This window comes from Rhinoderma darwinii, chromosome 13, assembly GCF_050947455.1.
Source record: "Rhinoderma darwinii isolate aRhiDar2 chromosome 13, aRhiDar2.hap1, whole genome shotgun sequence".
NCBI classification, from domain to species: Eukaryota; Metazoa; Chordata; class Amphibia; order Anura; family Rhinodermatidae; genus Rhinoderma; species Rhinoderma darwinii.
The window spans coordinates 27,664,280-27,688,476 of NC_134699.1; the positions used below are offsets into that span (position 1 = coordinate 27,664,280).

General features: G+C 41.2%; 1 protein-coding gene and 1 long non-coding RNA gene across 2 annotated transcripts; one reads left to right on the forward strand and one right to left on the reverse strand.

Annotated features, from left to right (window-relative positions):
• Positions 1-981: 981 nt before the first annotated feature.
• NAGLU (N-acetyl-alpha-glucosaminidase) lies at positions 982-20,157 on the forward strand. Its single transcript, XM_075845485.1, has 6 exons — positions 982-1,696; positions 8,854-9,001; positions 10,403-10,549; positions 11,565-11,650; positions 14,667-14,923; positions 17,063-20,157. The coding sequence occupies exons 1-6, from the start codon at positions 1,287-1,289 to the stop codon at positions 18,271-18,273; spliced, it is 2,259 nt and encodes a 752-aa protein (XP_075701600.1). The 5' UTR covers positions 982-1,286; the 3' UTR covers positions 18,274-20,157.
• LOC142665735 (uncharacterized) lies at positions 10,365-22,333 on the reverse strand. Its single transcript, XR_012851556.1, has 2 exons — positions 22,249-22,333; positions 10,365-10,543 (listed from the first exon to the last, which is right to left on the reverse strand). It is a non-coding gene; the product is annotated as an uncharacterized LOC142665735 (long non-coding RNA).
• Positions 22,334-24,197: the final 1,864 nt, after the last annotated feature.

Consider the following 24,197-nt stretch of genomic DNA (forward strand, 5'->3'; position numbering starts at 1 on the left):
AGCAATCGTTAGATCGTTGATACAATACACTGCAATACAAATGTATTGCAGTATATTGTAATTTTTACAGGCTTCTGCTAAGCCGTGCCGGAGGCCACGGTCGCTATTGACCGTGGCATTTAACTAGTTAAACGACCAGCAACAGCGTGATCGTGGCCGTTAGAGCAGCGTGTCAGCTGTAATACACAGCTGACAGCTGCGGTGTATGGAGTGGGCTCAGAGCACTCCATGACGTGTATTTTTGTCATAGGTCGGCAAAATGTCCGGATTTTTTTGGTTTAAAAAACGCACCAAAAACGACGAACGGCGTGTTTTATTTCTTCCTCTTATTGATTTTCATGGAGGGTTAGAGTCGGAACCTGCTCCTAGATAGGGTATGACATTTTTTTTGCCGGGAGCAGTCTAAAAACACCTGGGGGGGGGGGGAACGCCTCTATCTCTCATTGAAATCAATGGACGTAGATTTGGGGTGCTTTTTGGCACGGATTCCGACGTGGTTTCTGTGTCAAAATTAGTACCCAAAAGCTGCATCAAAAATAGCACTTATAAGACTTTGATACAACCGATCCTCTGTATACAGCGGTGTGGGCTGAATCTTTATTATTTTCTATTATTTTTATAGTAGGATTGACACATTCCAAATATTTAAAGTAACTATAATGCTGGAGGAATGAAAAGCTGAACCCCAGCCTCTTCCTCCAGCGTCACACCGCAGGGTGTTCTCATCTTGAGTTACAGCGAGACAGTCCGGATTGGTTACAGAATGCTTTCGACACGAAGGATTGCAAAACACCTCTCTGGACAATTTCCTCTAACAAGAAACAGTCCTGTGCACGGTTGTCCCTGCAGAATGTTCAAACAGTCCTCCTCGCTTAGTAAAACACTTCAAGAACCAATCACATCTATGAAGTAGCCAATCCTGCAGTATGTGACAGTCCACCAATGGCATTATACTGCATGAGGCCAACGACACACCAGGTCTCATGTTACCCCATTCAGGAAATGTAAAAGACTCTCTCAGCTGGCATGTAATTCAGATGCACATTGTAGGAGTCTGTAGAAAGTCTCCGCAGTGGTCCACACTTGTATCTACAGAGTTTCTTCTACCTTAGCTATTAACCCTTTGGAACTTAAGTATTCAAGATTTCTCTCATTATCCTTCAAGTTGTAGATGTAACGGATGAAGCTTCCAGAATTTAAGAAGAACTCTTGCAAGTTGAAGGTGGACATCATTGACCAATTCTTTTGTCCGATTCTTCAATGAATATTTGATTGCAAACACAAGGATGAAGGTAGCTGAGCTGGCTTTGATTCTTCTGTCCGCTCTCAGTTTGACTGTTTCGGGAAAGGTCTTCCAGACATTGTCCCACCTGAAACCACAGTACAGGGATGCAGTGCAGACCGCCGCCGTTCAAGATCTCCTTCAACGTTTAATTGGCGGCCGTGCTGATGAGTTTGTGGTCACCGTAAACAGCTCCTTGGCTGGAGATGACGGTCTGGACACTTATCAGCTGAGTTCTGTGGGTGCGGGTAAAGTGGCTGTTGTGGGCAGCAGTGGGGTAGCAGCTGCCACAGGATGCTACAACTATTTAAAATATTTCTGTGGCTGCCACATTTCATGGTCAGGTGTCCAGCTGCAAGTCCCATCACCTCTACCTCGAGTGCCTTCAACCATCACTGTGAAAACACCTAACAGGTAAAAATATACAAAGGCAATTATGTCTGAGGAATAAAGTGGGGACAATACTGAGTTGTACGGAGCTGTATTAAGGCACCTATACAAGTTTATGGGGCCTTACTGTACCTCCATATGCCTCCAATTTCATATTTAGGCATACAGAGTTTTGTTTCTGCCAGATATGTATGGAAAAAAGTTGTGGCACGCTCTATGGGACTCTGTATGTACAGGTATTCTCCCCTAGAAGTAATGAGAATACCGCCATACATACAGCCCCCAATGTACGGAAACGTAGTGACTTCGTATTAAGGAGCTCTATGGCCTCCAGGCACAACCGTAGGGCTCTCCCGTTTTCATGTGCCCTTATGGAAGGCTTCACAGATCCCAAAAATAAATAAAAATGTGCAAGTATTCTAATTTAAAGGTGTTTTATAAATTTAGGAAAAAAGCTAAACTATCAAAACATATAGAGCACTCTAACTTAACAATAAAGGCTTTACTGGGTCCCAGCACTGATATCCTGTGTCATATGTTTTATTCATATACTCCTCTATCCAGACAGGATGCATGTATGTAATTCTATAGATGGATCCTACATGGTATCTCCATGTTAGACATTTAGGGTATGTTCACACGCACTATTTACGGACGTAATTCAGGCGTTTTACGCCTGGAATTACGGCCGAAAATACTGCTTGAAAGCGTCGGCAAACATCTGCCCATTCATTTGAATGGGTTTTACGATTTTACGATGTACTGTGCAGACGGTCATTTTTTTTACGCGCCGCTGTCAAAAGACGGTGCATAAAAAAGACGCCCGCGTCAAAGAAGTGCATGTCACTTCTTGGGACGTAATTGGAGCCGTTTTCCATTGACTCCATAGAAAAAAAGCTCCAATTACGTCCGTTATGGACGCTGCGAAAAACGCCTGCACATGCCATTACGTCTGAAATTCAGGAGCTGTTTTCGCCTGAAAACAGCTCCATAATTTCAGACGTAACGGACGTGCATGTGTGAACATACCCTTATGGCATATCTATAGGATATGCCATAAATGTCTGACAGATGAAGGTCCCATCTCTGGGAACTGCACCTTTTTCCAGAACAGGGGTCCCCCGACCCTGTTCCACCTGTTGAGGCGGGGAATGAATGTAGAGATGTCCGGGATTACGGAAACAGCCGAGCTCGCTATGCTATACTGCTTCCGTAACACCCATAGAAGTGAATGGAATACCAGAAACAGTGGAGCACACACCCCTCTAAGGCTTCGTTCACATCTGCGCTAGGGCTCTGTTCCGACATTCCGTCTGAGCTTTCCGTCGGAACGGAGCCCTGACAGACACAAACGGAAAACCAAAGTGTAGTCAGTCGCTGAGCTTTGCCAATGTTAATTCTCCAATTTTATCAGTTGCACCTTAGCAACATACTGCCGACTGATGTTTTTTAAAAGGTACCTCCAGCTATAATATTCCTTTTATATTACAAAAGATATTGGGGTCAGGCACAGCTTCAATGCCCCATTATCCTTTACACATAAGTAACAGTTCTTTTGCGGCCTATAGTCACCACTAGGGGCACTTATACTTTTTTAGAGCCCCCTATACATGAATAGGAGGATCATATGCAGCTCCTATTAATGTCTAAATACTGGCCAGTCCTTCTATTCGACTCCAAAGTTCTGCTAACTATGTGTGAACAGAATGGGAACCAAAGCTAAACATAGAGGTTAATCTCCTAATAAAATATATTACAAAATACAATAGTATATATTGAAATATATCATGAATGTTATAGCTGGAGACATCTCACCTCATCTTCGTAAGACAGGGACTTGCTGATAACCACTTTAAATGCCTTTGGCAAATTTTAGCAAGACTAAAACGAAATTGCTCTGTGGCAGGGACACTTCTGAAATAGCTTTTTAGCGAAAACAAATTGCTGATTAATATGAATGAGAGAAGAGCTGCACCCCATTGTCTTTTAAGGTGCATGTCTGGTACCAGGTCTGTGGAGGTATGTGGGGTGGTAATGACCGATGACTCCTATCAAGAAATAAGCGGGCAGGATATGATTTTGGTGTGGGTTCCTCCATCCTCACTGTACATCCCTGCTAACTTTAATAGAAATGGCCCCTTTCTCCTCTCTTACCCGCTGTATGTCGCACCTATGCAAACATTAGTTTAAATAAGAATATATGAAAGCTTTTCATTTCCAAGATCCATAGTAGGAACGGGTGTAACTGGTTATTAGATTATGACTGGTACTGTTTTATGATTATTTTTTTGTACGGTGGTATGTTATTTAGGTTGTTTTTTTGTATGGGGGTATGTTATTTAGGTTGTTTTTTTGTATGGGGGTATGTTGTTTAGGTTGTTTTTTTGTATGGGGGTATGTTATTTAGGTTTTTAGTTCCTCTTTTTGCTTACAATCATTCCTCACGCACATATGACCTTCTCCCTTGTGTATATGATAATGCAGACAGTCATGTGAAAGTTACTTCCCCATATTTAACTTTTTATTTTGCCTTACAAATATAAGAAATCAAACCTATGCCACTCATTAAAATAGGGGGTTTCCAATAATTTGCTTTCCTTTCATGTTCATTAGAAATGTAGGATTGGTGGGGGTCTACGAGATGGCTCCGAACAATGCTGAGTATGTGAGGGTCCTAAATGCTGGTTTTGCTGGAGAGATGACATGCTTCATCTCCCCCATTGAAATTAAAAGGAAATATAGCACATCATAGTGAGAGCAATACAGGTTTCCCATGAGAAATTAATAACATTTGTAACAATGTTAGAATTTCCTTAGGTGTCATCATAGTCTCCAGTGAGACCATTGAAGCCCGCTTTCTAAGCATGGCATTGAATGAATATGATAGACATGGATTATGATTTACATCAGCAAACCTTGAGGTCGACTAGTGAAGTAATTTGCTCCTCATGAACTCAAAAGTGGTCATTCTTCTTTTATCTCCATGGGGTCGTATACTGAATTCAAAAAGCAAAAGAAAGACCCCTAGTGGCTGGCAGGGATGAATGAACAATGAAGAAAAATGTGCCAAGGCACAGAGGTCCCAGTTTCCCAGCCACCAGTCGATTAGTGTCAGTAATGGCAGTTAAAATATAACTTTTATTAATGTATCAAACAGACAGACAACAATAAAGAGTTAAAATTGTATCAAGAGACGGCCAGTATGTATCACAGAAGTCAATGTGCATGCACCCAGCACATCGCTGGACGCAGTGAAGGAGACTGATTCGGCAGCTGCAGACTGCCGTGCATAGGAACAGTCCCACACAAGTAGAGGCAATGACTGAACCGTCAGTGATTATTAAAATGGCGATAGCCCCCCCGACATGTTTCGCTGCAGAAGCAGCGTCCTCAGGGGATAACACGGGGCTAATGGGTATACTGAATTAATGCACATGTGCCCTTACAATATCTAAGGGAGGTAAAGAAAGTCCCCCTTAGTGCGGCAGCTAGTGTTACATGTAATACAAAACAGACCCACATATGGTCTATATAAAAAAAACGACAACATTTTTGTTTACTTTGCCCATAGCATCCCTGTATGTAAAGACCTACAAACAGTTCTATTATATGTGCCAAAGCATCCAATATGTAGTGGTTCTCCTCAGCAACCTTATGCTCTGTGGGGCATCAGTAATTTCTTTGGATGCCTTTGATCTTCAGATGAGGATCAGCCATCAAACTAGTCCATAATACCTGAAAATTTTATCACATAATATTTAATACTGAGGGGGGATTTATTATCTGCACCTCAGTTTATCTCTGTAAATATAATCCGTCAGGAGCCTCCGTAGCAGATCCGATCAAAAATGCTGGAAAAAAATAGTTGCTATTTTTTCCGGGAAAAGAACAAATATCATGATGAAATCCATTAAAGAGAATGGGTTCTGTCAGGCACCGTTGGTGTCCGTCGTGCAACGGATCCGGAACTTTTGTTTGATGGAACAGAAAAATTGAAAAACTACCGCAGATGTGTACCCAAGTTGTAGAAATATCCAGTTTTGTCAAGTCTAGTGGTTGATGTTGTGGTGGCGCCTTTATCAACCAGTTTTTTTTGGGGCTATTTTTAGAAACCGCAATAACTAAGACAGAATAGGGCAACTCAGAAACATACAGCTTTTTATTTTAGAGGGGAATGTTCTTTAATATTGGGATTTAAAAAGTCTATAATTAGAAATCTTTATATGGAACATCCATCCGCCTAGAATTGAGGCTGCCAGTGTTGAATTTATCGAGAGTGGTCCTGTGCCCATAGATACCAGAGCAGGGATGACTGTGAGTGGTCATGGGCCCCTGTTAATCCATCATTGTTATAATGGTCTGACTTATTGGCTGTGGGCCCTTAGATGCCCTAATGCTTGAATGGTCAGCCCTCCGTTGCTTCAGAGCTTATATGCCTTCAGACCATACATAATAAATGAATGTACTTTCATTAACAAAAATATTGCCTATAGAAAATAATTTCGGAACCCTCTGAACATATGGAATTCTCATTAATTTGATGAATAAGTTCCAGTAATGGGACATCTGGAAGGGTTGGCTGTAACTTCCTGGCCTCCTGCTGGTCATTATAGCCTGGGATCTTTAAAGGATTTTACTGACATCTGGAGACAGATATTGCCGCTCTAAATGGCAGCGATAAATTTGCAGTAAATAGTCGTTACACATGCAAGCCTAAGTTTGTTAGCTATAGAGGCGTATTTCACTTTTAAATAAAAAAAATTGTGGAAAACATCTTGAGAATTATATTTTCATCAGCTACAAACAGTGCAGGAACCAAATATCAAATCGACTGGCTGCATTCCTAAGCAAGACCAGATGAAAGGCCAGATTAATGGGGTTAATGAGCCAGAATCTAGAAGGCTCCAGTTATCATATTTACAGGTCCTTCTCAATGAATTAGAATATCATCAAAAAGTTAATTTCTTTCAGTAATTTAATTCAAAAGTGAAACTCATTATATAGATTCATTACACACAGTGATCTATTTCCAGCAGTTTTTTTCTTTTAATGTTGATGATTATGGTAACAGTTAATGAAAACCCAAAATTCAGTGTCTCAGAAAATTTGAATATTAAATAAGCCCAATTTAAAAAATGATTTCTAATACTGAAATGGTGGCCTAATGAAAAGTATATCCAGTATATGCCCTCAATACTTGGGCGGGGCTCCTTTTGCATGAATTACTGCATCAATGCGGTGTGGCATGGGGGCGATCAGCCGGTGGCACTGCTGAGGTTTTATCAATGTGGCGTGGCATGGAGGCGATCAGCCTATGGCCCTGCTGAGATGTTATCAATGCGGCGTGGCATGGAGCTGAGATGTTATCAATGCGGCGTGGCATGGAGGCGATCAGCCTGTGGCACTGCTGAGGTGTTATGGAAGCCCAGGTTGCTTTGATAGCGGCCTTCAGCTCGTCTGCATTGTTGGGTCTGGTGTCTCATCTTCCTCTTGACAATACCCCATAGATTCTCTATGGGGTTTAGGTCAGGCGAGTTTGCGCGCCAATCAAGCGCAGTGATACTGTGGTTATTAAACCAGGTATTGGTACTTTTGGCAGTGTGGGCAGGTGCCAAGTCATGCTGGAAAATGAAATCCACATCTCTATAAAGCTTGTCAGTAGAGGGAAACATGAAGTGCTCGAAAATGTCCTTGTAGACGCTGCGCTGACTCTGTACTTGATATAACACAGTGGACCAACACCAGCAGATGACATGGCCCCCAAATCATCACTGACTGTGGAAACTTCACACTGGACCACAAGCCACTTGGATTGATGCCTCTCCACTCTTCCTCCAGACTCTGGGACCTTGATTTCCAAATGAAATGCAAAATTTACTTTCATCTGAAAACAGGACTTTGGACACTGAGCAGCAGACCAGTCCTTTTTTCTCCTTAGCCCAGGTAAGACGCTTCTGACGTTGTCTCTGGGTCATGAATGGCTTGACACAAGAAATACGACAGTTGTAGCCCATGTCATGGATACATCTGTGTCTGGTGGCTCTTGAAGGACTGACTCCAGCCGCAGTTCACTCCCTGTGAATCTCCCCCAGATTCTTGAATGGCCTTTTCTTGACAATCCTTTCAAGGCTGCGGTTATCCCTGTTGCTTGTGCACCTTTTTCTTTCACACTTTTTCCTTCCTCCCAACTTTCCATTAATATGCTTGGATACAGCACTCTGAACAGCCAGCTTCTTCAGCAATGTCATTTTGTGGCTTACCATCCTTGTGTAGGGTGTCAATGTCTGTCTTCTGGACAACTGTCAAGTCCGCAGTCTTCCCAATGATTGTGTAGCCACTGAACCAGACTGTTGGACCATTTAAAGGCTCAGGAAACCTTTGCAGGTGTTTTGTGTTGATTGGCTGATTACAGTGTGACCCCATGAGTCTACAATCTTCAACTTTTACCCAATATTCTCATTTTCTGAGAGACAAAATTTTCGGTTTTCATTAACTGTTGGCTGTAATCATCAACATTAAAAGAAAAAAATTCTGGAAATAGATCACTCTGTGTAATGAATCTATATAATCTATGAATTTAACTTTTTGAATTTAATTACTGAAATAAATTACCTTTTTGATGATATTCTAATTCATTGAGAAGGACCTGTACTACTACTCTTCTTAAAGGGGTATTCCAATGATAGACCCCCACCAATCAGAAGAGCAATAGGGCGAGTGTACAGATGTTTCCATAACACCCCATAAACTGTAATGGAGAATGGCGGAAACATTAATGGCCGACTCTCCACCACTTTCTCTCCACTTTATGGCCGGATTCCTCCCATTTGCCCGATCAGTATTGAAAAACAGTTCAATGTTTCCTGTGGACAGATTTGCAGGACAATAATGAGGATTTTTTAGAAGTGTCTAAGATTATGTCTTAATATCATGGCAACGTTATTTAAATTCTTCCCCAATCTATTCTAATAAATTCAAGATAAATTTATATTTTAAATTACAATGACTATTATTATTATTATTATTATTATTATTATTAGGTGGCTTATATGAGACAAATAACCAGATTGTCAGATATTAATATACCTGTTCAGACACCGTAATGGCTTCTTCCCCTGTGTGTAAATCATGGATACTCCTATTTGTCTCTTGTCTGACGGACTTTTCTCCACTTTTTATAGATTCCGCTACTATCAAAATGTCTGCACTTCCAGTTACTCATTTGTGTGGTGGGACTGGGCTAGATGGGAGAAAGAGATAGACTGGATGGCACTTAATGGAATCAACATGCCTCTCGCATTCACAGGCCAGGAGGCTTTATGGCAAAGTGTAAAGCTACCTGTTTAAAATGTTATTAGCGACTGCTTTAAACAAATATGTTATGTATGTTATAATACCATATGGCCTACAATAGTCTAAAATTTGGGATAAAATAAACCAAGCTACCACAATAACATTTGACCGATTTTAATGATATCCCTTTCCAGTAATCATCTGATGGATTTCTTACAAACAGTTCTTCTTCCTACCACTAGGTGGCAATATAAGATTCTATCAGAATTAGGGCTTCTTCACACTTGCGTATGAAAATACTGGGAATGCGCTATTCAGATTTTTTATTTACAATTTGTTCCGTATTTTATTATGAATTGTCCATTTTTCAAAAGGATAATTATACGGACATGCAAACTATGCAAAAATTAACATTTGTTTTTAAAATCAAACCATTGACTTCTATGCTCTGAAGACAGTACCAATACGGACTCATTGGAACATAATGCGTTTTAAAAAAACACCAACGTGCATGCAAAAACGTGCGTGTAAAAAAAAAAGGAAATGTGAATAAAATGGATCAGAAATACGGAAGTGTGAATGAGCCCTTAGGCTGTATGTAAATGGCCAATACTAGTGATTCCTGACTGCAATGACTGATGGTCATTATTCATGATGAAGAAGAAGAATTACATCTGTTACACATCCAGATTGCTTTCTAATTTAGTTCAGAACAAATGCTTTACTACTTTAGTGCTGCTATGAGACTGTTCCCAATTTCATGGAAAACCATAGGACATTGCAGCGCAGATGGTCTCCAGGTGTTTAGTCAGGCGTATGGTATGACATGAAATTGTTCTTATAGATTTATATCGAATACTGAGTATGTAAAGGGTAATACAAAGATAGAGAAATAGACTGATATAACTATTTATTCAGGTAGCACATCATATAATAAACTATATGGATGAATAGTGAAAACTCCAGCTTACCATATATCAGGGATCACATTTTTAAATGCTGTCAATAGCAAATTTGTAAAACATTTAGGGTATGTGCACACACACTAATTACGTCCGTAATTGACGGACGTATTTCGGCCGCAAGTCCCGGACCGACCACAGTGCAGGGAGCCGGGCTCCTAGCATCATGGTTATGTACGATGCTAGGAGTCCCTGCCTCGCTGCAGGACAACTGTCCCGTACTGTAATCATGTTTTCAGTACGGGCCAGTAGTTCCATGGAGAGGCAGGGACTCCTAGCATCGTACATAACTATGATGCTAGGAGCCCGGCTCCCTGCACTGAGTTCGGTCCGGTACTTGCGGCCGAAATACGTCCGTCAATTTCGGACGTAATTAGTGTGTGTGCACATACCCTTAGTGTTCAGTGAAATCTACAGAAATTGTTTGGACCATAGAATTCTTTTATATTTTAATTTATTTTTTACTTAATTTTAGGTATTCTTGACTTTGGGATTAAGCCAGTCGGAGATTGATGACTTTTTCACTGGTCCAGCTTTTCTGGCCTGGGGTCGGATGGGGAATATTCACACTTGGGGTGGTCCATTATCCTCCAACTGGATGCAGAAGCAGCTCTCCCTGCAGGTAACGTCCACAGATTAGCCATGTGCTATTGTATGTGGTGATATGGCAAAAACATTTATACTGGCAATATTAATACTATAGAGGATTTGGTAGGAACTGTTAGGTTGTGATACAATGTGACCACAACATGATGATCTCTGGGACCTTTTGCTGCACTTTCCAGTGTCAGTCGTAGGTAATACAATCCAAAATAATTGCTAATTATTTTTTAGTTCTGTTAGAATTGCCATGTACTAGTTGAATAGGGCTACCATGTGTCCCCGTGATTCCAGCTCTAGGAAGCTGTTCTGAGATGGAAGAGAAGAGGGTAGATGAAGTAAATCATCATATAATTTTCCAGTGTGTAATATTAAGGCCCTTTTACACGGGCCAATTATCGGGCAAACGAGCGTTCACAGAACGCCTGTCCCAATAATTGCCCTGTGTAATAAGGGCAACGATCAGCCGATGAGCGAGCAAACGCTCAATCATCTGCTGATCGTAACGTTTTAAATACTGAAAATATTATCGTTGTCGTCAGCGCATCTCCCTGTGTAAACGGGGAGATGTGCTGCCGACACGATAATAACGTATGGGACGAGCGATCGTAGTAACGAGCGCTCGTGCTCATACATTACTGATCAAAGCTCATGAAAGGAGCAAACGAGCGCTGATCAACGAGCTGTCTCGTTGAGATCGGAGCTCGTTTATACGGCCCAGGTTGGCCCAGATGTCATGGATATCTATATTCAACCCTGACATTCTTAGGATCATGTTGCCATATCTTTCAGACTACCTCTTCCCTCCAGTGGCAATATGAAGGAGGTAAAAGTCTAAGACTGTGCTGACACCTGGAATTGGATATCAGCACAGTCTAAGTAAATGAAAAGAGTGGGCACAGCTGGTGACACCAGCGTCTGCCCACCCACGCCATTCTGAAGCAGCTGGAAGAAGAGCCCCACCATTATGTAACCCACCCTCTGGAGGCCTACAAAGACTCTGACAATAAATGTATTCATTTCATGTTTAATCTCAGAACAAGATTGTAGGGAGGATGAGGTCTCTTGGAATGATCACAGTGCTGCCTGCATTTGCTGGACATATACCACAAGGACTACTAAGGTAATTCAGTTCTGTTTGTTTTTGTTTTTTACTGCTCAACAATAAAGCATAGAACAAAAATAAAATAAAGAGTATCATAGGACCTGTTCACATCAGCGTTGGCTTTCCGTTGAGGGATTCCGTCTGAGGTTTCCATTGGGAAAACCTCTCAACGGAAAGGCATGAGCAATGTTTCCGTCACCATAGATATCAATGGTGATGCAAACGGAACCTAAGGTTTCTGTTTGTCTTTCCGTTGAGGGGTTAACTCGACGGAAACCTCTGACAGAACCCCTCAACGGAAGGGCAACGGTGATGTGAACAGGCACTTCGTTTGAAAATTATGATCTAATAATTAATGAACACAGTAGCGGGTATGAGTGTGTCAAATTTTGCTCTATAGAGTTATTAAGAATAGAGAGATTTCACTACTGAGGTAGTTGAGAGATTTTGCGGAAGACCAATACAGAAGAGGGTTATCCAATAAAAGAAGACTCTTAAAGAGGCTCTGTCACCAGATTTTGCAACCCCTATCTGCTATTGCAGCAGATAGGCGCTGCAATGTAGATTACAGTAACGTTTTTATTTTTAAAAAACAAGCATTTTTGGCCAAGTTATGACCATTTTTGTATTTATGCAAATGAGGCTTGCAAAAGTCCAAGTGGGCGTGTTTAAAGTAAAAGTCCAACTGGGCGTGTATTAGGTGCGTACATCGGGGCGTTTTTACTACTTTTACTAGCTGGGCGTTCTGACGAGAAGTATCATCCACTTCTCTTCAGAACGTCCAGCTTCTGGCAGTGCAGACACAGAGCGTGTTCTCGAGAGATCACGCTGTGACGTCACTCACAGGTCCTGCATCGTGTCGGACGAGCGAGGACACATCGGCACCAGAGGCTACAGCAGCATCGGCGTTTGCAGGTAAGTCGATGTAGCTACTTACCTGCAAACGCTGATGCTGCTGCAGAATCAACTGTAGCCTCTGGTGCCGATGTGTCCTCGCTCGTCCGACATGATGCAGGACCTGTGAGTGACGTAGTAAAAACGCCCCGATATACGCACATAATACACGCCCAGTTGGACTTTTACTTTAAACACGCCCACTTGGACTTTTGCAAGCCTCATTTGCATAAACACAAAAATGGTCATAACTTGGCCAAAAATAAAAACGTTACAGTAATCTACATTGCAGCGCCTATCTGCTGCAATAGCAGATAGGGCAAACCGACTAATGCCCCGAATGATACTAGTGGTCCTAGTGACTAATTAAAACTAAACCAGAATAAGAAACAAGTCACGACCAGGTGTTTGAAAAAATACAAATAATCTTTATTAAAGTCAATTAGACACATGGAGACAACATATAACACTTAGACATAATAAAATGCCATGGACCCTCGAACACAAACGGAATCCGAACGTAAAAACCCCTGACGAAGCACCAGCGAAACGCGCGTTGGGTTAAGCAGAGGTCCCCCTCCTGGTCTTGATCTCCTATTTATCCTCTTATACGCAGGTGTAGGTATACTACTTTACATGTCGTTTTTACTTAGATTGTACCTTATATATATTCTCTATACTTATTTGTGTGTTCATCTGTGCAAAGAGTACCATGCCTAGTACCTGCTTATCAATATGTACTTATGCACTTTAGCCATATATAGGTTGTGTCAGACCATTTTTACTTCTGGGGGGCTACTCTGCTTTTACGTTCGGATTCCGTTTGTGTTCGAGGGTCCATGGCATTTTATTATGTCTAAGTGTTATATGTTGTCTCCATGTGTCTAATTGACTTTAATAAAGATTATTTGTATTTTTTCAAACACCTGGTCGTGACTTGTTTCTTATTCTGGTTTAATAGCAGATAGGGGTTGCAAAATCTGGTGACAGAGCCTCTTTAAGCCAACCATCCAAAATGGCACCACTCTCCTTTCCTTGAGACCTGGTTAAGGACATGCATAACATGAAGCTCCTCACTGCTATCATGAAAAAAGCAATGGACTATTTCAGAATGTGCCTCTCTGGGCAGCCCACTAGATGTTTCTGTCTGTCCAATACCCACAGAATATATCTCACTGACCATATCTATTGTGAAATGTAGGCCTCTACAGTGGTAACCCATGGTTGGCTGCATCCTAGCCCCTACCTGCATTCCACTACCCCATCATTACACCCTTTTTACCACCCTTATTCCGTCAGCATTAACTACTATTCATGGCTATGACACCTTCTAATCACTGAGAAGGTACGCCTGTTTTTGGACTAGTCTAGGCATAATATATCTATGCGACACTGTTATTTGATCTTAATGCGTCTCATCAGTATGCAAGATACCTATTGTTTATCATGACTCTCACAACAAAGGAGCCAGAGTTTCACAGGTATCTCCTACAGATGCTAACCAGTAGTGTGGACAATAAGTCTTAGTGGCACCAGTATTCTATATTTGCATGTTACATGAGGGGGGGGGGGGGTCTTTGATCCTTTGATCAGGAAGGTCAGACTATTTGCCTCCAAGAGGGACAGACAAAGGGGTATAAAAGACCCAAGCATGACTCATGATTAGATAAATGGAGGAGAGACTTGAAGGGACATACTGGAGAGGAGTGAAAATGCAGGAAGCAAAAGGGGAAATAGACCTAACCATACGATTATCAGGCGGACAAGAACGCTCGTTGCCGATAATTGTCCAGTGTAAACAGGGCAGTGATCAGCAGATGAACGAGCAAACGCTCAATCATCTGCTGGTCGTATCGTTTTAAAAAAGTAAAATATTATTGTTGTCGGCAGCACAGCTCCCTGTGTAAACAGGGAGACACGCTGCCGACATGATAATAATGGATGGGGATAATCGTCCTGTGTAAAATCCACTTAACCTTAAAAACGAACTCAGTAAGAGGGTGGAAGAAGAAATCTTACACTAAGGTTAGGTCTATTTCCCTTTTTTCTTCCTGCATTTTCACTGTTCTGACGTTCAAAACAATATAATAAAAGAATAGTCAAAAAACTGTATTTCCTTTATTTTTGCCATTTTCTACAGAGTATTTCCAAAAATTAATGTGACCAGACTTGGTGGATGGAGCAACTTCAATTGTACATATTCATGCAGTTATCTACTGGACCCAGAGGATCCCCTTTTTCAGAAAATTGGAGGGCTCTTTATGACTGAGATGATTCGGGAATTTGGAACTGACCATATTTACAATGCAGACACATTCAACGAGATGACACCAACCTCTTCTGATCCGGCCTATTTGTCTGCAGTCAGTAGTGCCATCTTTAAATCCATGATTAATGGTATGAGTATGCCCCACTAATGAGGAAATTATTACGTTTATTGTAATCTTGTACAGTGTTAAGGAAGAACATTTACTCCTACACTAGGGGAGCTTGCAATCTAATATTTCTCCAGTTAGGCACAATATAGTCATTGTGTGAGCCATTGACTGTTTCTGGAGAAAGAAAAAACACATTATTTTTCTAATCTCTTACAATACATATGTTTATGGAGTGGTAGCAAAAACTGGATCAATTACGTGATCCCAAAAAACAAACAGTCTAGACTGCATAAACAAGCCCAGGACTCGAGAGGCATTTGACCATAATATTAACCAGTTGATCATTATATCTGCTCCATATTAGTTATCCTGTGTCATTCATTAACTTCTACTCAATTGCCATACATAAATGGAGGTAACAATAGCTACATACATGGTAGCCCGCCATAAATGTTTGAGTAGCTCTAAGGACATAAGAAACATAAGAGATTGTTAAAAGAATTGGGAGATAGCAGCTATTAAAATGACGGTTCTTCCCAGAATCGTATACTTCTTTTGCACTTTACCAATAGACGTCCCTACCCCCTATTTACAAGACCTTCAGAAGCTAATATTGTCCTTCATTTGGGGTCCTAAACGTTGTAGAGTCCCACAAAGTACTCTTTATGCTCCTAAAGTCTCGGTTGGCCTGGGTTTACCGAACCTCACTAAATACTACTATGCTGCCCGCCTGACACCCTTAGTCTCACTCCACAGTGTAAGTAACCAAGCATGTTAGATTTCTATTGAACAGGCAGCTACTCCTGATATTCCTGTTGACCAGTTGCTATGGTTGAAACCCAAACAAAGACCACCTGTGTTATGCCCACTCCTCTCTTCTTCCTTGGCGCTGTGGGACAGGTTGAATCTTAGATTCTGGCTCTGTTCTACACACACACACCTGCAGCCAGATTATTTGCTAATCCTACTTTTGCTCCTGGATTGCAGATGTCAGCGTTCCAATGGTGGTTGGATAAAAATCTATACCGTATTGGACATTTCTTTGCTAGACTAGGCGTAAAACGCTGCCATTTTACATCACATGCCGGACTCTGGGATTTTTCACTTTCACCACATACATCATTTTATGTCCTCATTTAAACCTACATCGGTCCTGCAAAGTACTATTTGAGAATCTATGCCTAAATAATGCTAGTGGTCATCCTCTCTTGTCGAATATTTACTCATTTTTGGTTTCTCCTTTGGACAAACTGTCATATATGTCTATGTGGGAGAGGGACTTACACGCATCCTTTACTGTAAGGGAATGGCAAGATATGGCAGAACACACTGCAAAAATCTCCATTAATGCTTCACTGGTCGAAGCCAATTATAAAGTATTTTTACGATGGTACTTAGTTCCCTCTAGATTGGCCGAGATGTTCCCTTCTTCCTCACCTCCTTGCTTTACACACTGTGGATGTGTGGGAGACCCTCTGCATGTATGGTGTGGTTGCCCGAAGGTGCGCCGGTTTTGGAGACTAATCTTTAATATGTTATATTCCATAACTCAGATTAACTTGAAACTTTCCCCGTCACAGGCATTACTTAATGAGACCGTCCCTCGATTATCTAAGGCCTCTCATAAATTTGTGTCCTTTCTTTTTCTGGCAGCCAAAATTGAAATAGCTACATCCTGGAAAAGTACTGTAATTCCTCTTCATCTGGTTGAGACTAAACTGAATTGGATTATGGTCAATGACCTTTTACACTGTATGGTCTCATATAAGGAAGAGCTCTTCCTTCAAGTTTGGTAGCCATGGCTCCGATAACTTGGGACGATCTCTTAGGTTCATTTTGCCTAGAAGACATTTGACTCTCATTCTCCTACCTTTCCCCCCTCTTTTCACTCTTTCTCTCCCTCCCTTTTATTGCTTTTTCCTTTTTTGAATTGTTGCAATATTCAGAATATATTTATTTGTCATGATTCAATCTATGGGGTTTCACCCCCAGATTCTAATTGCATTGTTTGATGTAGTTTATCCTTTCTTGAAAATCTTCAATAAAAATGATTGAAACATAAAAGAATTGGGAGGGGGGTTTAAAGAAATGTTACACTTCATTTAGCTATTAAGGACTTACATTGACTAACATGTTGTTCTTATCTATCTATCTACAGTGGATCCTGGTGCCATCTGGTTAATGCAGGGTTGGTTGTTTGTTAATGATCCATCCTTCTGGAAACCAGCACAGATTCGTGCACTACTTCATGGGGCACCCATTGGTAAAATAATTGTCCTGGACTTATTTGCAGAGACTTCGCCTGTTTACCAGTCTACAGAATCTTTTTTTGGGCAACCATTTATCTGGTGTATGCTGCATAACTTTGGTGGCAACCATGGTTTATATGGAAAGGTTGACACTGTCAACACTGGGCCCTTTTATGCTATGTCCTTCAAAAACTCCACCATGGTGGGAACAGGACTAACCCCAGAAGGCATCGAACAGAATGACATGATATATGAACTGATGAATGAGATTGGTTGGAGATCCAAGCCCCTTAACCTTACTGATTGGATCTCAAGTTATTCCACCAGACGTTACGGGCAGAAGGACCTTAATGCTCTTACTGCATGGCAGCTTCTTCTTAAAAGTGTCTACAACTGTACCCAAAATTGGAAGGACCATAATCACAGCCCGCTAGTAAGACGACCATCTCTCAAGATGAATATAGAAGTTTGCTACAATCAAAGCTATCTTTTTGAAGCTTGGAAGTTTATGTATTATGCATCCTCTTCCCTTTCGAAAAGTAGCACATTTCTATACGATCTGGTAGATGTTACTAGAGAAGCTGTGCAGCAGTTGGTCACTCAGTATTATATAGACATCAAGACAACTTATGAGAGTGAAGATCTAGAACAACTTATGACTACAGGTGGTGTATTAGTTTATGATCTTCTCCCTGAACTTGATAATCTTCTTTCCAGTCAACCCCAGTTCTTGCTTGGCCGATGGTTGACAGACGCCAGTAAAATGGCAGTGACTGCACTGGAAGTTTCCCTTTATGACATGAATGCTCGTAACCTGATCACTCTCTGGGGTCCTACTGGCAACATTTTGGACTATGCTAACAAACAATATGGAGGGTTAGTGAAGGATTATTATTCAAAACGTTGGCGTCTATTTCTCTGGTGCCTGGTTGAGAGCCTTAATACAGAAGTACCCTTCCACCAAGAAAAGTTCAATCAGGCTGTATTCAGCGTAGAAAGAGCATTCATTTACAATGGCAAGAAATATAGTTCAACTCCCACTGGGAACACAATAGATATTGTTAAAAATATTTTTATAAAGTATTATCCAAAAGGGGAAAAGATAAATCAAGACCTATAAAGGACAAAGATGCACTATATTTACAATAGGTAATACAAAACCTTCAAGGAGAAAGATTAGGGAAGGGCTCAAAACTTACCTTTTGTTGTCAAACTCTCCTATTTGCATTATGATCATAGAATGTGCATAAAACTGTATAAACATATATACATTTGCTGCATCAGCATTCCTCTAAAAGTATACTATTTCCACAGTTTGATAAACCATGATTAACTAATCATAACATTCTTACTTCTCCTAAGGTATTTTTGTTTTTAACCAATAGAGATTCCATACACCACTGAAAATCATAAACCTGTAGTCTATCAAGTAGGAAAAACGCTAATGCAATTTGGTATAAAATCAAATACTTGCTACATTCCCATTAGACTAAAACACTAAATCATTGCTCCCCATACAGTGGCACCATAACTGGTGGTTGTTCTAACTACTATCATATCACTGGCAGCTTATACTAGGGTAAGAGGCATGTCACTCGGTCATAACTTCAGTTTAGTTTTTTTCAATTTTAACAAACCCAAGACCCAAAAAGTTTTAACATACTTTTTGGGTCCTCTCAATCACATGATAGACATATAGAAATGCATAATGTTCGTGGTAACCCTGCTTATAGCGTACTCGAGTAAAATTACCTACTTCATTTAGGTTTTAAATCTTAAAACAATTCAGGAATTTTCATACAGTATTGCTGTAGCTTGCTCACCTTTAACCACTAAACGTCATGCTCCCAGATCCAATTTAGCTTTCCCACCTAAGGACCCATGCACATGACCGTAAAAACACTCCGTAATTGCAGACAGTAATACGGACCCATTCAGTTCTATTGGCCGCGGACACCTTCCCGTATCGCTACGGATGGGTGTCCGTGAAGTAGAAATGTTCAGAATTTTACATGCCGTGCTCCCATACTTTGTATGGGAACATGGCCCGAAAATGCGGCCGGCCGGCCGTGCCTACAATCGCGGGCCGTGATTATGGGCACAGTCGTGTGCATGGGGCCTAACTCATCTCTGGGAAATGGAAGTGACATAAAGTGGCATGCACAAGTGTTGTCTGTTTTTAACCCATCTGTCCATTGCTCAGTAAGGTACCACAGTAAAAGGGGATGTGTCATCAGACAATGACCTATTGTTTAAATCCAGCTTTTATATTAGACTTATTTTTTATTTTTGTTTTCTATGTCATTATTTATGTTAAAAAATAATCCTAAAATCTTACAGTTTTCACACTGGCCACTGAGCCTCACAATAAACTGACCCTTCCTGTTCTGTACAGATCACTTCTTTTGAGTCCTCTTATTATCATCACAGGCAGGATTACACCAGCCGGTAACTCCTCTATATAGATAACTCAGGATCCACCAATGACAATAGGTGAAGGACACAGCTCCCCTCCTCCCCCTCCCTACACAATGACCCAAAAAAGTCAATGTGGCTGCTGTAAAGAATATCTCTATTAACAGCAGCTCAGGCAAGATTGCCTATAATCATTTACAGACAAAAACAAATATACAAATAAAAATAGATTAGAAAAATATATGTTTCACTATCTGGTTTTAATTAGTAAAACAATATATAGGTGATACATTATTTTTAAGAAACTGCATTACAGCTAGAGACACTTTGTGCAAACTATGGTACAGTTGGGTCTATATGATTTTCTTCATGGTAAGATTTTGCGCTTGAACTTTTTTCTGACTGAGGTCTTTGCTAAATGTCCTCCTTTGATAGCTCGACCATTTTTACTGTCTCAATTTAATCTATAATAACTTTTTGTACTGTTCGTATAAGCTATTTTTTATTTTTTTTTACAATGTTTAGAAAACTAAATGATCACATGATATGTGTATCCAACTCTCACTTTTCTAACCCATGGGAATGGGGTTTAGTAAAATATATTTGTACTGATAAGGGGTTTCTGTGTATTTATTTGGTATTTTTATTTTAGAAAACCATTAAGTTCTTTTCCCATACTGTTTTACTCTATTCACGGAGACAGACCCATTTAACTGTGCTAGTGCACCCACTGATGGGCCCACCAAACCAAAGTCCCACTATTAAGAACACCCCGTTTGTAACGACACGGCCACCAAGTGGGATTTATTCACAATTGCTACGTGGTTACATGCCGAGCTCCCTCTTACTACACCCACACTTTCTAATGGTTAATGTTGCTTAGGGCATCTAATAGATGCCCTAAGTTATGGTGGTCTATCAACATAAAATATTCTCTTTAACCCCTTAACAACCGGCGTATAATTTTTCTACGTTGGCCGTTTGGGCTAGTTCTTCTGAAGCGCCGCCTTTTCACGTCTTCGCTTCAGAAGAACTTTTCCTGCATCGGACGGGATTACTAACAGCCTCGGGCTTCAGTGCATTGATTGAAGACCTCTAGCAGTGGTCTCCGATCATGTTTAACCTCTCAGATGCGGCGGTCAATAGTGACCGCCGCATCTGAGTGGTTTTAGAGGGGGCTACCTCTCTCTCACCCCACCGGCACCCCACAATGCAATCGCGGGGTGCCAATGGTTTCTATGGCAGCCTGGGGGCCGCTTCTTTTTAGGGATTGGTGGGGGTCTCAGTGCTTGGACCCCCACCATTTAAAACTTCTGACATATCACTATGACATGTCAGAAGTTTGTTGAACATTTAGTTACCCTTTAAGTATTGTTCTGAAACATTCTATTAATCAAATACAAAACCAATGAAGATCAAACAATAACTTGCTGGCGATACTGGTGAGCGCTAAGTGGTACCAGTTTATATTGGAAAAGTCAAGCGCTGTATTCTCGGGAGTGTAAAGCTTTGAGGTTATAATGGTAAGACTAGATAGTGCTTTTCGTTTCATGTATACTGCTGCTCCCCACATCAGTCAATGGCATCTTTGCTGTAACCTGCATCTGGGAATAACCCTTGAAAATCCTTACTAATAATAATACATGACACAATTTTCCATTACCCTTAAAATCTCTTTTATATGATACACACCGATCACTTGGAAATATGATAGTGATTTACTTGACTTTTTGTCTTCATCTTTCCTTTGATATTCAATTAGGCCCCATTCACATCGCGTTTGGTTTTTTATAAAAACATGGACCATTGAAAACTTATACAAACGTGTAACATTTTCTGTTTACGTTTGTGTTTTTTATAGCGTGTACGTTTAGTGTATACTCCTACGTCGGTGAACACTGATAGAAAAAAATAAAATAAAAAAAACTGATCGATTTACTGTATGTAAACGGATACAAACGTATAGCATTACGTTTGCATACGTCCTCCGTTTAAATCAATGCTAAAAAAAAACCTTTACGTCGCGTATACATTTTTTTTTTTCGAAGTACAGAATAGCGTAGCAGACTACGCTTTTCAGTCCTTTCAAAAAACAGTATCCTAATGTAAACCATGACAAACATAGACCATACAGATGCTATTTTGGTCTAAGTTTGAACCATTAAAGTCTATGTATACGCCGAGCTATACGTTTCAATACTTTTTGTGTTTAAAAACGTATACGTTTGGCGGATAGCACAAACGCGATGTGAATGGGGCCTTAGATTGTAGGTTCAACCATTTGTTATGAGTTGTTACTTCTCTCTTCTGCAATACTGAATGTTATGTAGAACCCAAGGACAGTTTATTTCTTTTTTCTTGGGACAGTTCAATGTTTATAAAAGTTGATAAAACTTTTTGGAAACTCTGGAAGACGTCCAATTACATGTCTATATATGAATTCTTCAGATATTCTCTATGACAGGGGTCAGGAACCTTTTTGGCTAAGAGAGCCGTAAACGCCACATATTTTGAAATATAATTCCGCGAGAGCCGTACAATATGTTTAAAGGGCCATTGACAGATCAATCGCTCCAATGTTCACTTAGTACAGCAAGGAATGCTCCTCCCTGCTGTATAAAGCCACAACTGGACTGAAACAATGGTAATTAGCAGTAAAAAAATTAAATAAATAACTTACATTGTGAGCTTGCGATGCATGACATCAGTCCAGCAGTCTGGCTTCTTCTTTTTCCTGCGCATGACTGGAAGCTGGCATTCTTCCCACCTGATGTTGAGAGAATGCCAGCTTTGAGGCATTCGCAGAAGAAAGAAGCTGGAATGTTGGACATGTCACACAACGCATTGTCAGTTATGTCAATTATCTATTTTATTATTTTACAGCGAATTATTGTTTAGGTCCAGCGGTGGCTTAGTGCAGCAGAGAGGAACACTCCTTTGTGTACTAAGTGACCGCTGGAGCAATTGTATCTGTCAGTGGCCCTTTTAAAAGTGTTGGTCTTACAGAAAATGAACAAAAAAGAGAGGCTCAGACCCATCTGGGAGACCTCCAGAGCTGTAATAAAGCGCTCAGAACAGATTTTTGCCCTGATAGTGGTCCTTTAAATCAGTTTCTTATGCCCACAAGAGATTAATTTAAAGCCCCCAAGAGTGTAATATGGGTGGCAGATGTTTTTTAAGGCCATATTTTTATTTTTTTTTGGGGGGGGGGGGCTATATTATGGATTATGTGGGATTATTTTCAGGGGTGAAGTGGGAAGGGGGGGTTGGTGGGACACACTGTATTACACAGCCCCTTTATTGATGCAGCTCACTGCTGCTGACCATGAGGCTGTGTAACAATTTCCATGTTATAATGTTCACCTTCAAAGCAGCAGCACAGCCAGGGGTTTCTGGAACGTCCAAGGGAGACACAAGGGAGGAGGCAGATGCCGCTTCACTAGGGGACGCAGGTGCGTGCTTGCAGACGGCGCGGCTATGCAGGGAGTTATGGGAAATGTAGTCCATGCTCCCTGCCGCTCACCACTGCCGCCAATGCTTATCAGGCCATCAAAGAACTACCGTATATGTCGGCGTATAAGACGACTGGGCGTATAAGACGACCCCCAACTTTTACCCTTAAAATATAGAATTTAAGATATACTCACCATTTCGTGCAGGAGCGCTTCACTATGGCCATCGGCGGCAGGACCCAGGACTCTCTGTCTCTTTGAACTCGCGCATGCGCAGATAGGCGAGGTACATGATGGGGTTAATTACTATTAATGTGAGGAACATGGAGGGTAAATTCATCGCACCTCGCGCCTCACATTAATAAGTGAATGAAAGCCGTGTTTATTTCATTTTTTTACAGCGTACACATCATAAATGATGCAAAAACATTGTTGTCCGCGCCATTACTGAGTGTGTGTATTTTATGTATTGAGACTTATTTTAATGTTTATTGTAAAAAAGGTGAAGGTGTATATTTTTTTAAAAATGTAACCATACTTTGTTTTTACTTTATTTTTAAACTTTAATGTACTGACATATATCAGATATGTGCCAGTACATTAGCCTGTGGACAGATAGCACACAGGCTGTTGTTAGGACATACTTGGGTATATCCTAACAACAAGAGATATGGTCAGACAGCCCTGGGGTCCGTCAATAGACCCTGGGCTGTCAGCCCATATATGGTATGGCCCTCGATCGCGTCACAGGAATTCCCTGTGATGCGATCCAGGGGCATCCCCCCTTCTCACTTTCCCCTGAATGCTGCAGTCAGCTGTGATCGCAGCATTCACGGGAATAACGGCGGAGATGAGAGGTTCTCTGATCTCCGGCGTTATAGAGCGGGGCTGCGGCTGTGTAATACAGCCATTGCCCCGCTCCTGACAGGAAGTGCGCGCGCGGTCAGCATGAGGTGATGCGGCCGGCGCTGCACTAATGAGCGGCAGTTCAGGCACTGAAGACAACATGGGGGTGCTTTGTAGCGCGCCCGCCATGTTCTGTCTTCAATGCCGCAGATCATTAGTGCAGCGCCGGCCGCATCACATGATGCTGACCCCGCGCGCATATGTCAGGACTCAGGAGCGGGGCTGTGGCTGAATTACACAGCCGCAGCCCCGCTCTCATAGTCATGTGTAC

Coding starts and splice junctions, on each gene's coding strand:
- NAGLU (XM_075845485.1), top strand. CDS start 1,287: ATGAAGGTAGCTGAGCTGGCTTTGATTCTTCTGTCCGCTCTCAGTTTG. Junction 1,697..8,853: donor ACTGTGAAAACACCTAACAG/GTAAAAATATAC, acceptor CACTTTTTATAG/ATTCCGCTACTATCAAAATG. Junction 9,002..10,402: donor AGGAGGCTTTATGGCAAAGT/GTAAAGCTACCT, acceptor ACTTAATTTTAG/GTATTCTTGACTTTGGGATT.